Source organism: Anolis sagrei, chromosome 3 (assembly GCF_037176765.1).
Source record: "Anolis sagrei isolate rAnoSag1 chromosome 3, rAnoSag1.mat, whole genome shotgun sequence".
NCBI classification, from domain to species: Eukaryota; Metazoa; Chordata; class Lepidosauria; order Squamata; family Dactyloidae; genus Anolis; species Anolis sagrei.
The window spans coordinates 114,897,150-114,912,732 of NC_090023.1; the positions used below are offsets into that span (position 1 = coordinate 114,897,150).

A 15,583-nucleotide genomic window follows, 5' to 3' on the forward strand; every position below is an offset into this window, starting at 1 on the left:
CTGTAAACTGGGAAGAAAGGCATGATCAAATATTTCATCCATCCTCTATGCCTAACCAGCCAGGATACCCATGTGTTCTCCAAAATACACACAAAATTCAATGCACATAGGTACTTAGTTAGCATCCCACATACAAATCCAATGAATGCTATTTGGTCTTATACATGTATCACTATGTTAAAATGTCCGAATTATGACATCCAGAGATTTTGGGAATTTGGACAGGCATGCCTGATAGACATGTGAACAATCCACTGGAGAAGAGTTATGCTCCATATGGGACAGCATCCTGTTCAAAACATAGAGAGCTTCCATGAGGCCAAAAAAGTAGAGGATAATAACACATCATCTCCTTTATTATCCTACACCCTACATGTAGAATAATCACAGCTTGTCTTAAGCCTACACCTGTTGATAAGACTCTATAAACTAGCTGGCATTGCCCTACCCCCACCTCCAATGTGCAACAGGAAGTTGCTACCAATTGGGAGAGAAATAAGGTTGAACACTGTGAAAGCCACCCACTCTATGAATATCAGCCTCCTTGCACTAGACTTAAATCAAGGAAAAGTTTCACGAGAACCACCACTTCGCTAAATGTTCCTCCAGCAACAGCAAGAATATCCCTATGGGCAGGAAAATCAGGCAATTCCAACTGAATCGCCCCCCCCCCCCGAGGGTCTGCCTCCAGGGGCAAACCAAGAATGGGCAACTTGGAAGCTCCTGAACAGAATCAGAAGTGGAGTTGGCAAATCAAAAGACAACCTGGCAAAACGGCACTACCTAAAAGAATCCTCCACCTTGTACGACTGTGGAGCAGAATAAACAACTGAAACTGTATGCTTGCCCACAATGCCCTGCCTCAGGCACATAGGAAGAATTGTTTAAAGCTACAGACAATGCAGTCGCTGTTGCCCGTTTTTGGTCTAAAACTATCTAGCAGCTTGTGATCCCTTTATTTTATCAGTTTTTTATAAGCTATTTTATCAGTTTTAGCTAAACTATTTTATGCAATACTTTTGTCATGAAAAACAAACCTCTACATCCCACAAACTATTATTCAGAGGGGTTACAGGCAGTCACCAAGTTACAAACATGATCGTTTTTGTAGGTTTGTTCTTAATTTGAAATTGTTTGTGAGTCGAAACAGGTACATTTCTTAAGTGTAATTCCAGCCGTGTGTGCATGCATGCGTGCTTTGGATAGCACAGGGAAGGGTTAACACCCCTTTGGTGTTAGTTTTGCTTTCTGTATTAGAATGTAAAACATATTAAAAAAATTTAAATCTAGTATGTCTGATAGAAATATATTTGCTCATCTCCAAAAAAGATAACCATTTGGTTCCAAACAAGCCTCTTCAGGGAGGACATTCTATAATAAGGTGCCATGACTTAGAGGTTACTTTCTCTCATAGCACCCCAACCCCATTTCACTCAAAACTGTCCTGTGCATAGAACAGCTATATGGGAGATTGTGGCTCTTTAGATTCCACCACAAAATTTAAGAAGACAGCAACAATTGATACACCCCACCTCACCCCACCCCGTGAGAACAAGACCTCAAGGGGAACACATAGCCTATAATTCTCTCAGATGCATTCCAGAAATATTATTCACCTCAGAAAAACGTGTCTCATGTTTATGGTGAAAAGTTAATCTTGTTGAAGCCATGACGAATTTTGAAATAAAATCTAATCAAAGGAGTAGAAAAATCAGTGCAGGACATATAGTCAACTGCATGTTGCCCCTCCTTGTTTTGATACTATAAATATAAATCTCTTTAATGGTTTTTAAGTTTATATGAATGGTAGTTCTTTTAGTTTTCTCTACATTTAAGTGCTTCATTATTCTTATATGATTTGTATTAATGTAGTCACATTCTGTAACAGTTAAAATGACTCCAAAAGCATAAACAAAAAACTCTACAACTAAAAACAACGTAAATGCAATATTTCCTAATGATTTCTACAATCAAATAGAGTATGAAAAAATTAAAGCATAAAGAAGTTTAGAGATAAGGACAAGTTGCACCAAGCAAATCTAACATCCAAGGCAACCAAAGTGTCCACTAATTCAGTAACTTCTTACACACTCAACTCAACTACTTAAATATAGTTGAAACAATTAGAATCAGTGCTATTTTCACTGTGAAAACAAGAGTAGTTCAATTCTTTGACTTCGTTCTCTAAGTGTTTTGTTATTTGATATTTGTAACTGTTTTTAATCAATTGATGCGTGTACTAATTAAAATTATTGATTGTAGCCCTTGTTTGTTTTTGTTTGTTAAAATCAATATGCTTAATTATATAATCCATAAATCTTTGAAGGCCAGAAACTATGTGCTTAGCTCAAACTAAGTATTCAAATTCAATTTCAGATTTCTTTTATAAAGATCTGCTTGCCTCTACAAACTTGCCCTTTACCATGAAGAGAAAGGGAAAAGTAAAAACCCCGAATGTGATCTTTCTGTCATTCTGAATTTCAAATATCCTTAAACATATCCATTTTGCCCCTGCTTTTCAGAGAGTCACAGATAGTGAGGAAAGCTAGATTACTCCATCTGCCTTGGCTGATTATATACCACTGTAAACTGTGGTAGTAGCAGCCTATTGCTACTACAGCTCAAGAGGATCAAGCTGTTTCACATTTCCACTAAGCTGTTGGTCTTCAAGTGGTACAGCATGACCCAAAACTGGGTCATGAACTGACCTATGATGGATGCAAAAACCACATAACTAACTACTCTTTTCATGTTCACATTTTAGGGAAGGGGGTTGGGAGTGTAGGATGGGAGATAGATAGGAAGAGGAAAGATAGAAAGAAGAAAGGGATAAAAATAGGCATACATGTTTAAAAATAGACTATTATTTGATTCTATGTTCGAGATGTAGCACATTTTTCTTTGCTTTGTCTTAAACTCTGTTGGCAAACTGTCATATGTTGTAGACATTAAAATGATGTTATTTGTTGGCTAGATCATACGGACACCAATTTTTTAAATGAGAGAGCTAATGAAAAAGTTACACAGATGATAGTAGATGGTGTTTTTAGTGTTATACTAGATATTTGTAATTTTACACAGTGAAGTAACAACCATTTTTGAACCTTTACATCACTTCACTTTGTTTTTGTATCTTATTGTATGATTTCAAAAGTTCATTGCTACAGAAATGGGTGTGTTGCTATTGAAAATGTTTCTCCTAAAATGATAAAATGAAATACTTTTTAAGCTAAGCAACCCACATGAGAGGACAACTGTGTCAATTATACTCAAGTTCAAATCAGGAGGGAGAAATGTGTGTGCTTGCACCAAGACTCCAGACTTAGGACAAAATATATTGACATCACTTTAATAATAATATTGCAATTAAAAATATTTATCCTTTAACAAATTTGGCAGAAGAGTCTGGAACTGGAATTCCATGTCTACAATCCTTTCTACCCAGGTCCATCTATTATGTGGGCAATTCTAACAAGGAGTAAAACAACTGCTAAAAGGGCACAATCTGTTAACATCTTCCAAAATCCAAGTTGTTGTGACATGAAAGAGCTGATAAGAAAAGGAAATTAAGGTGAAATACAGCTACAAAAGAAAGCTATCTTCTTACCACTTGAAATGACATCAGTATAGGAAGGAAAATAGAAAATAAAATAAATGAAAATGAAATAATAAAATATATCATAACGCACTATAAGGAGAACCACATTCTAGGATATATGGAATAGGCTGGGTGACAATAATTTAGCAAAAAGCCATCAAGGAAGTCTCACACTTGAACATGGATGTAAAATTGAAATGGCTGTAAAATTAGCAAAATTTGCTACATAAATATTTAACTAAAATAATATCTCTAGAAATTTTACAAACTCAATTGCAGAAAAGTGTCTAACCAACCTACTTGAGGGACCGTATTTCCTCCTATCAGCCCACACGAGCCCTGAGATCATCAGGAAAGGCCCTCCTCTCAGTCCCACTATCGTCACAAGCACGGCTGGTGGGAACGAGAGAAAGGGCCTTTTCAGTGGTGGCCCCATGGCTTCAGAACTCCCCCCCCTCCCCCACCCAAAGAGGTGCATTCAGCCCCCTTATTTATTTGCCTTTTGCTCCCAGGTAAAAACTTTTTTATGGAAGCAGGACTTCCCCATTAACACATAACAAAAGTTTTCTCAGTCAGACAAGGCTCACATGGCCAAGCCTTGGAAGTCTGAGACATTTAGTTTAATATTCTTCATAGTTTAGGATAACCTCAGTGACCTGATGCATAGGGATTTTAATGATAATGCTATATGTGATTATTTTAATGCATGTAATTTGGGTTTTTATGCAATACGTTGGTTTATTGTTTATGTGTTGGGTTGGTAGGATGATGGGTTTCTGTGTTATGTAGCTTGTTTCCTCTGTTTTGTTTGCCACTTTGAGCCCATCCATAGGAAAAAGTTGGAGAAAAGCAAATAAATAACAACAACAACTCCCAGGAGAACTGTATAACTCCTGAGAAATGAATCACTAGGAATCATAATGCCATACATCTCTACTCAGATGTTCCACTGGGTTCAAATGGTATTGTTCACAGAAGGACTGAGTCCTAAACAAATACAACTTAGTTCCCCTTTCCTAAATAGTTTTTTAAAAAACTTAGATGTCTGAGAAAACGAATTACAACAGATACATTCCTGATTTTGACACACTTGCACACTTATCCCCAAGCTTTGACCACCAAATTATGCATTTTTAAACGGATCTCCATGAAATTATATCCTCAAGCATTGGCTATCAAATTATGCATTTTCAAATAAGAAATCTCCATGAAATTATATAGATGGCTCCTTTTTGTCCTCAATAAGTTAAACTGCTCTTTCGCCACATGTCTGTAGGGTAAGGAAAAGGTGTGACTGTAACATCAGTGAGAAGACACCTGGCAGCAATGGAAACAAACAGTGACTCAGTTTCCTGGGGCTTTCTGCAAACAGGGCCATCACCAGTAGCTGTTATTCTGATCAACACCCTTCTTTTAGGTCAACAAAAATTAGCATGTGTAATTAACATCTGCTGATGACAATTTAAAGGAGTCTTTAGTAGGGATCTTCCTGGTGCTGTTCTTTTTTCAGCCATTTTTAAAACCAATTCACAGTCTCACTTTCATAAGATGATTGTGTTCACATCCTTCACAGCACTTAAAATTTACTGATGGTGATGCTCATGCAGTCAGAAGCCTTGCCCTTTATTGAGATGAACCTGGAGGTGACCTGTATGTGCCAAACACATGTACAGCCTCTAATTATATATATATATATATATATTGCTTATTATTTCTTCAGGCATTTTAAATGAGTCAAACGGTGCATAAGACAATGTTGCGAGTTTTTTATATTGTTTCTGTGTGTGTGTGTGTCAGAAGTGACTTGAGAAACTGCAAGTCACTTCTGGTGTGACAGAATTGGCCATGTGCAGGGACGTTGCCCAAGAGATGCCCAGGTGTTTTATCATTCTGTGGGGGATTTCTCTCATGTCCCCATATGGGGAGCTGGAGCTGACAGAGGGAGCTCAACCTGCTCTCCCCAGACTGGAACCACTGACCTATCGGTCAGCAATCCTGCCAACCCAAGGGTTTAGCCCATTGCACTACCGGGGGCTTTTTTACCTCAGAGGTTTCATCAGACAGAATTTTTCAACTCAGAATAGCATTTTGATTTTGTTACCTAAACATGAAATATAGATGGAAACTCATGTTCAGAGACACTGTATCTCTGAATGCCAAACATGGCAGATATTGAACAGTGGGAAAGATGCTGACTTGAGATCCTAGTTACAAGGTACGTAAATAGGATCATAAATCAGTGACAAGGAACATGTGACGCTCCTCAGATATTCTTCAACTATAGCTCTCATAATCCCTTACCACTGGACTTTCTGCAAAGGGTTGACTAGTTCCAAAATCCTTTGGAGGGACACAAACTTTGTGATACAGTCCAGAAAGGTTCTTCTTATTACTATGACATCATTGAAAGTAGACAGAATGTGATCATCCACACTTCATAATAACAACAGGGGGAAATTAAAAAGTTTTGCAGATAATTATTTTAATGTTATAATACCTTGAAATTAAATATATTTGTACTAAAATATATTTAGTAGAAAACTAAAATTAGACAAGTTTAAATTTCCTTACAGAGCTATGTGGCCAGGAAGAAAACCCTTAAATGCAAGACAAATACGTGGACTAATTTTGATTTTCCAGTGGCAAATAATATATGTTGTGTGTGTGTGGGGTCACAGGAAAAGGGAGAAATCACAAAGCTATTATAGAGTTATATTCTTACAGAACATTTAATAACACTTTGGCATATGGATCCAATTTGCAATAAAAATTGTAGCAAACTGCAATATTTAAAAACTGCAAAGCTGTGATGGCATAAAAGCTCAGTTTCAGTCTTCTGTTTGATATCTGTTTGACTGTCAGTTCACAGTGGTTTAATGGGACTTTGGAAACAGCCGTATTCATCAAAACTAGATTTTGGACAGCATCTCACCTGGTCTCTTCATCATCCCACGCAATTCTCATGCCTTTTCCTCCACCACCTGCTGATGCCTTGATCATGACGGGGTAGCCTAGCAGCAGGGAACAATTAGACAGAAGTTCAGACTTTGATCACTAAGTCATACAGGCATGACAACTGACCATACGTCCAATAACATGGCAGACAACAACACGCTTATTAAAAGGCTGTTTGTTGGGAAGGAAGTTTTAAGGCTGCATATCGCGGATAATAGTTACCTTCTGAACTTCAGTATAGCAACATTAACTAATAACATTTTACATAAATAGTAAAATCAAAGATACGACACGTTTTGTATTATTTAAGAGTTTCACCTTCTTCCTTAAGAGATTCTCTAGGCAACACTTAAAGATAATCACAATAAAATTATTAAAAACATAGTCAAGAACTCAACCAGCCAAGAATAGTCATAGAAGCGGAACCACAGTTTCAATTAACCCAGTTCACCTAAGCCAACTGCAACATCCTCACTGCTTGTTTCAAAAAAAACAACTACAAAGGTAATCGAGCAAGCTGCTCTGGAGAGAGTGCATCACAGCTTAAGCACTACAAATGAAAAGGTCTTCTGTATTCCCAGGCACTCAACTTCAGAAGGAGATGAGGGGGATGTTACTTTTAAAAAAATAGCTATATTTATAGGAAAACACAAGGACCCTTGCATTATTGGCTATTGCGATTTTTAAAAAATAACTATTTACTTTTCCAGTTCTTCCAAGTAATTTACATAGTTACTTTTAGTTGTTTTATCTGATTCTCACATTTTGCAGTGCAAGGGACAACACGAGTCAGTGGAGGAATCAGGTAATGCTTGCCCCAGCTGTTTAGTGAGGTCACATGCCATAACATTAAGACTTACATTATGTCACAGAAGAAGAGTTATTACCCTTGCTATGAGCAGCTATTTGTAATTAATTACTTCCAAGTTCTGGATGAAAGAGTTGTTAAAAAGAACACAGTTGAACGCCATTTGCTAAACAGGGTACACAGAATACAACTAAATTGCACCTATTGAACGTGTAGGGATCCTGATTACTTGTTATGTTTTAATACCATATTAATATGATTTTATTAGACGTATAATATGGGATTCAATGGCTAAAATGTAACAGCTGAAACGTCTTGAGTACAAAAGTTTTAAAAGTACTTCAAATCAGAGAGTGGCATCCAATGTCTTTGTTCAATGAAAACAAAGAACTTCCATTCAAGAAGAGAACCCTATTGGATTTAAACTACATATTCTAAAAGAAAGCCTGGAGAATGGCAATTGACATTCTGTCTCATCCGGTTGGTGGTGACCATGTTGAATGGGATCAAAGTGAACAGTTCAGGACCAATAGCACAGTATAGGCATACTTCCATTAACAAAGCCTATGACAAATAAGTTCTTTTTATGAACTCTTTTATGCCACCTTAGCCCCTTTTTGTTCTTTATCCTCTGTCTAGACAGTTTTTAGCAGTGTCAGCAATCAGAATATCATGAAGGACCGCTGGAAAAACAGAATTTTGGTGTTGGACATCGGCAGCTAGTCTTGGAGTAAACAATACAACAAAGCTTGAGTTAGAAAAGAATAAGATTACATTCTAGTCTATGCTAATATAGTTGTGCATGCCTTTCTACAAAAGGCAAGGTAGACAGCAGCTTCCTCAAGAATCCCTTACTGAGCGTGCATGAACAGCAAAAGAGGGAGGAAACCACCAACCAATCACATAGATCTATAAATCTGACCACCAATGGAAATCATTTAAAAAATTAGGCTGGTGAAAGAAAGAAAAATCACTCCTAGATTAATTGTAGAAACAGCTTTCAAGTATTCTGTAAAAGGCTCAAAATGCTTCTTTAACCTATGAAAGGCTTTGTTGAACAGGTTGTCTCTTTTCACAAGTGCATACTGTTAGTTTTGAATAAATAGTTTGTTGAAATCTGCTGATGTGCACTTTTTGAGACAAGGAAAACTATTCCTGTTCTTTTCAAGTTATTTCTGTCTCTGGTACCAAATTTTCTGTTAAAGCGTAAATGTCCAGGATCCCATCTACCAATACTTCATTTGCTGGATATGCCCAGAAATCTGCATGTAGATCTATGCCAGACTGAGACTTATTCCACCTCCATGGACTAACTATACAAGCTCTGAAGTGCCCCTGGACAACCACTGTGTGCTGCCACTGTGTGACGCAGACAGAGACTCATCTGGCTACATCCCACTGAGGTCCACAGGAATGGTTCAGAAGTTCTAGTGCTGATATAACCGTTTCACACCTGGCCACAGCAATGTAGCCAATAGAGTGGGCAAAATGGCAGAAATCCATTCTGTTTTCATTGTTTTTGGGTGCGCCGCCACCCCCACCCCCCCATTCTGTTTTTGGAAGTTTTCTGGGATATTAGGAAGGGGCTGTTCTGATTTGTAATTCAGGATCCGGAATCTTCCCCAAAATAGAACGGGGACCCAAAATTCGAAACGAAAACAGATTTCTGCCGTTTCGCACACCCCTAGTAGCCAGGTGCTTCTCTGATAACTCCTTACAAGGCATAAAATGGCAATGTGGGGGTGGGGCTACACGGGAAGTCAGAAGAGCTTTGGGAAAGGGAATGCCAACCTCACCAAGACCCCATAGAAGACATACGTAAGTGTAAAAGAAACTTATATACTGTGTGTCATTAAAAGGATGACAGCCACAGACTTCCAAAATCTTCAGAGCCAATCAGGTACATAATATCTGCAACTCCAATCTTAACAGTATATTCAAACTACAGTTAGGCTACCTCACAACCTCTGAGGATGCCTGCCATAGATGTGGGTAAAACGTCAGGAGAGAATGCTTCTGGAACATGGCCATACAGCCCAGAAAACTCACAGCAACCCAGTGATCCCTCGTTATCCGAGTATGAGGGCCTTCCAAATGTAGTGTATTGACAGTGGATACATAGTTAGTTAGTTAGTTAGTTAGTTAGTTTATTTAGAACTTTTATATACCAGTCTTCTCACCTCCAACGAGGGACTCAGGCCGGTTTACAACAAGGGGGTTCATACACAGTAGTTTAAAAACATCACATCAATAATACACTAATATAAACACATTAAAGTACTATCATATAATTATATAAAGCCAAGTCGTTAGCATAAAAATCACTATTCATCCCCATCCATCCGTGTTGTCAAAAGCCATTGCCTCACTCATCAAATGCCAGATTCCAAAGCCAGGTTTTCACCAACTTTCTAAAGATCAGGAGGGAAGGGGCAGTTCTACTCTCCAATGGGAGAGAGTTCCAGAGCCAAGGGGCCACCACTGAGAAGGCCCTGTCCCTTGTCCCCACCAGCCGCAATTGCGAAAATGGTGGGACAGAGAGCAGGGCCCCTCCAGAAGATTTTAACAACCTTGATGGTTCATAGGGGAGAATCCGTTCGGACAGGTAAACTGGGTCGGAGTCGTTTAGGGATTTATAGGTCAACACCAGCACTTTGAATTGTGCTCGGAAGCTAATTGGCAGCCAGTGGAGCTGGTGCAACAGCGGAGTAGTATGTTCCCTGTACCCCACTCCTGTTAGTAATCTGGCTGCCGCTCATTGGACTAATTGCAGCTTCCAGGCAATCTTCAGAGGCAACCCCACGTAGAGAGCGTTGCAGTAGTCTATACGGGATGTAGTTTACTGTGGAGCCCATATTCTTGATCTGCATGCGAGGGCATCAGTTTCCAGGTGGAAAGTGGTCCCTGTCAGGGTTGGCTTGACACATCTTTCTCTTGGCATGTTTCTCCCTTTCACTCTCCATTCATGTCTCTTCAAATTCCACAACACTGCTAGTCACAGCTGACCTCCAGTTAGAGCACTCAAGTGCCAGGGCTTCTTGGTGTCTATGCCACAGTTTGTAAGGTTAACTTTAAGCCCATCTTTAAATCTCTTTTCCTGTCCATCAACATTCCATTTTCCATTCTTCAGTTGGGAGTATAGTAACTTCTTTGAGAGTCAGTGATCGGGCATTTGGAAAACGTGGCAGAGTTTACGGCGTAGGAGCATCGCTTCATTGCTGGTGGTCTTTGCTTCTTCCAGCACACTGACATCTGTCTGCTTGTCTTCCCAAAAGATTCTATGTCATCTGTTATAGAACTCCAATATGTTGATAAGAACGTAGTTTATGCGTATTCAGAAGAAGACCTACAAGCCACTCTAAACACCTTTGCAGAAACATACAAGAAGCTCAGCCTCTCAATGGACATCAAGAAAACCAAAGCCCTTATCCAGAAAGCAGATGGTAGCAACATGAAGATGTAACTTGATTACCAGCTATACTGGCAGGGAAATACCCCAATACAAGATGACTCTGTCAGTCTTCAAAAACCTATCATTTCAACTGGTCTATTCCACTCCCAGAGCAAGAAAACCACAGAAGAAATAAAATTTGTCAGGCAAGGATCAAACCATAAGAAGGGAAGAAATATTAAACCCTTCATCTTCAGCTCTCCATCCTCCTGCCCAAAAGAAAACATTACATCCTGAGTGTACTCTGGGCTGCAATATGAATTGGCTCTCCTTAATGATTAAATGGCAAAGGATTTGGATTAGGATTTTATGTGGCATACCACGTGTGCTCCTTGAATATTCCTATTTGTGCCTATATTGATAACATCTGAAACTATTAGTATTCGTATTGCTGTTGCTGTCCATTCATACCTTTCAAATGTATTCTTCAAAAGAATACATTTAAAAGTCCAAAGGCTCACTTTGTTCAGAACGAAGCAGACCCAAATTTTAAAATCTTGGAGCAGCTGATTATTCTATTATGCGTGTATATTTTATGTGACATGGTCATCCAAATTGCTCATTTTCATATTACTTGATGGATATTAAATTCATAGTATGCAAAACTATCTCACTTTGTGAGATTACAATGAGATTCCCCCTAAGAAGAAGACCCACATGTTATGAGGAGGATTAGAGGATGTAACGTAATAATATCAAAGTGGCCAATAAAATAATGTCACTGAAGAACTCATTAACAACCATGGGTCTCACTACACTTACTCAAATGACTGCAGTATTTTCAAATGTTGCAACTTCTAGAACTCTATTTGCTGATTTGCAAATAATATTACAAATTAGAGTAAATGTGCTCATCCAACAATTTTGTTGCGCCTACTTACATTCATTCATTCATTCATTCATTCACTGAAAATTAAAATCATTTAATTTCTCTATCTATCTTTTTGGGGTTTTGAAAAAACCTGCCAAGATAATATCCAATATATTCAGACATAACAGTCAAGCCTCAATTTTGAGGGGGAAAAATACAAAAACTGAATAAAAATTAGCAGTAGCACTAACAGAAATTATCTAGTCCAGTAAAGCACTATAATTTGCAATATATAATTACTGATGAAAATCACTTTATATATGTATACAGCAATACAATAAAATTGTTTTAAAAGGAGAATTGTACTATAAGCAGGAATGGAGGCCTTTTCAAAAGCTAATAATGATGGGACCTTATGTACCCACACAGGAAAAGCATTCCACAAACAGGGAAGCCAAAAGCTTCCATTCCATTATGCCAGCCAACGTAATTATTTTCATAGGCAGGGATGCAGATGGAGCTCCTGAGGTGTAGGCAGGCAGTTATGAGTCAAAGTGGCCCTCAAGGAAACTGGCTCCTAAACTCTCCCAACGTTCTATAGTTTTATAATTGAACTTGAAAGCCCATTTCCGATTAAGTTTTAAAAATCTAGTTCTAGTTGTCTAAAAATGTTTTATATATTCTCTACAACACATAACGTAATATACCACACACACACACACACAACATAGTTTACAAGCTATACACTCACTCACTTTTTTTCTCTTTACATATATAAGCATATAATACATATTTGATTCAATATGTGAACTGTGCATATAATCTGAATGTTGTTGTTCATTCGTTCAGTCGTCTCCGACTCTTCGTGACCTCATGGACCAGTCCACGCCAGAGCTCCCTGTCAGCCATCACCACCCCCAGCTCCTTCAAGGTCAGTCCAGTCACTTCAAGGATGCCATCCATCCATCTTGCCCTTGGTCGGCCCCTCTTCCTTTTGCCTTCCACTTTCCCCAGCATAATTGTCTTCTCTAGGCTTTGCTGTCTCCTCATGATGTGGCCAAAGTACTTCAACTTTGTCTCTAGTATCCTTCCCTCCAGTGAGCAGCCGGGCTTTATTTCCTGGAGGATGGACCGGTTGGATCTTCTCGCAGTCCAAGGCACTCTCAGAACTTTCCTCCAACACCACAGCTCAAAAGCATCGATCTTCCTTCGCTCAGCATTCCCTAAGGTCCAGCTCTCACATCCGTAGGTTACTACAGGGAATACCATGGCTTTGACTAGGCGGATCTTTGTTGCCAGTCTGATGTCTCTACTCTTTACTATTTTATCGAGACTGGACATTGCTCTCCTCCCAAGAAGTAAGCATTTTCTGATTTCCTGAATACAAACAGTTAAATTTAAACAGTCATATAGCATCCAACTTTTATCTGCAGTGTTTAAATATATACAAATTCACACTGTAAACAAGTTCAGATATGCAAAGGTGAGGTGGGGGAATCCTTAAAGAAAAACTCATCCCACATCTGGCTCCACCCAGTTTTACTCAGATTCATCATGGGCGATCACTCAAGGACAAGTATGCTTGTTTCCTAGAGGTAGAGTCTTGGCAGTGGGTCCATAAATGACTGTGAAGACCTATTTTGGATCCTCACAGACTTTCACATTGAGGACATCGATTTCCAGATGGAAAGCTATCAGAATAAGGATTTGCTTAACACATCTTTCTCTTGGCACATTTTTCCCTTTTTACCTGTATTTGTGCCTCTTCAAAATCCATAGAACAGTCAGTAACTTTGACCTCCAGTTAGAACGCTTGAGTGTCAGAGCTTTCCAGTTCTCAATGTTTATACCACACTTTTTACGGCTAACCTTAAAACCATCTTTAATTTCAAAGTAGAGTCCATGACATGCGAGTGTGGAAACCATCTTTAATTTCAAAGTGGAATCCATGACATGCGAGTGTGGAGAAGAGCAAACCACAGACCACCTATTACAATGCAGTCTGTGCTTTGCCACATGCACAATGGAGGGCCTTCTTATAGGCACTCCAAGTGGCCAGCTACTGGTAAAGGACATTTAGTATAATGCCAAGTCTTTAAACTCTGTGTTGTTTCAAAATGCTGTACCCACGGTTCGCTTCTGATACGATAAATAAATCTCTTTTGTTGTACACCGACATTCCATTCTCCATTCTTAAGTTGGGAATAAAGTAACTGTTTCGAGTGACAGTGATCAGGCATTCGGACAACGTGGCCAGTTCAGCAAAATTAATGGCGGAGAATCATTGTTTCAATGCTGGTAGTCTTTGCTTCTTCCAAAACGCTGACATGTATCTACCTGTTTTCCCAAGAGATTGGCAGGATACTTTGAAAGCAACACTGAGGTAATCTTTCCGAAGTTGAGAACAACAATTGTAGATGGTCCATATTTTCAGGCATACAACAGAGTTGTAAGGATAATCATTTTATAAACAAACATCTTAACATTCCTACAAATGTCCCAATCCACAAAGATTCTATGATTCCTTTGAAAAAAATGCTGCTCAGATGGTGTTGTATTTCAGTATTGATGTTGATTACTCAAAATTATGGTCATCCTCATAGAAATTAAAAAAAACTAATAAGGGATCTCGTCCCCACCGCTTACAAAAAAAGGGGTTTAACATGAATAGTCTGAGGAATAGATAGCCTGAGTAAACAAAGAATGCAGTAGAGACTAGGTGTCTTCCTTATCCAGGCACAAAGCCATAGGGCAGTGGTTTTCCACCTCTGGGTCCCCAGATGTTTTGGCCTACAACTCCCAGAAATTCAAGCCAGTTTACCAGCTATTAAGATTTCTGGGAATTGAAGGCCAAAACATCTGAGGACTCACAGGTTGCGAACCACTGCCATAGGGAGAGAAGACCAGGCAGGAATACCATGGAAGGTCTTTGAATGAGACCCTGAATCATTCCCTTCCTGCATAGTCCCTTATTCAATGATTGCAGTACAATTCATAAACCACAGTCAGAACTTTTATATTACCTCAAATGCTATATCTATCCGTGGAGTGTTTCTACATGGAATTGTCTATATAAATGAAACTTCTCTAAAACCTGTCACATTTTAAGTGTGCTTTTTCTATAACCAAAAGGAAATCACTTAAGAACCAATTGAAAAAAGGTCCTTATTCAGCCCTTCTGTTGTCTCAGTCCTGAAACATGTCTTGTTACCTCTGTTTTAGAAGTGTAGTTCTTTGTGTAGCCTAAATGGCAAATCAATACACAAGAAGGGTGGAGCAGGGTTGGGAGAAAACCCAAGTTTTACAGAACTATAAAACAACCTTTAGGGGAAAACTCTGTGGGGGGTCCTAGACCAACCCAATTAGGATTGTGTGTGTTCACTGGTTGGGGAGAAGAAGAGAATTTCTGGAGAACAGCACACTGATGACTGACTAGATCACAGGACTGGAATAACACAAAGTGTAGGGGAAGGAATATCCTCCTCTACCAAATCTGTTAAAAGCCCCAGTGGTTACGGAACAAATAAAGTGTGACTCCCATTGAAATCCTGCTTAACAAATGAACCATCAAATTAAACGAATAATGACAGTAACCAAACCTCCCTCTTCCAAAAACTTTATTTGAGAAGCTCACTTGCAAAACAGTATCTCTAAGGAAAGTGTTCCCTATATGACAAAATTTTAACTCAATTTCCAAGTAAAAACTGGCTGCTGTTGCATCGTTCCAATGTAGGGATGATGAATGCAAAGTTACCCATTGTGTTCTTAGGATTCTTTGCAAGGTCTATTTTTCTTGCCTTTGGTCAAATGTGTTCTAAAACTAAGTTAAAGAAAAAGATCCTTAGCAACAGGGTCCCGATTTTTCCAGGATGGTCACATTTAGACATTTAAGTAAGGAACTACCCCATTGTTGACTATTTTGATAAGAATGGCTCTGAAAAGGGAGTCCACGAAAGCCAG

At 38.8% G+C, this 15,583-nt stretch overlaps 1 protein-coding gene across 1 annotated transcript in view; it reads right to left on the reverse strand.

Moving 5' to 3' along the window:
• Positions 1–15,583, reverse strand: part of PCCA (propionyl-CoA carboxylase subunit alpha) — a 273,331-nt gene that overhangs the window by 169,363 nt on the left and 88,385 nt on the right. The window contains exon 9 of the mRNA XM_060769564.2: positions 6,531–6,609. Within this exon, the coding sequence (XP_060625547.2) occupies positions 6,531–6,609 (79 nt within the window). The remainder of the gene's footprint in view (positions 1–6,530; positions 6,610–15,583) is intronic.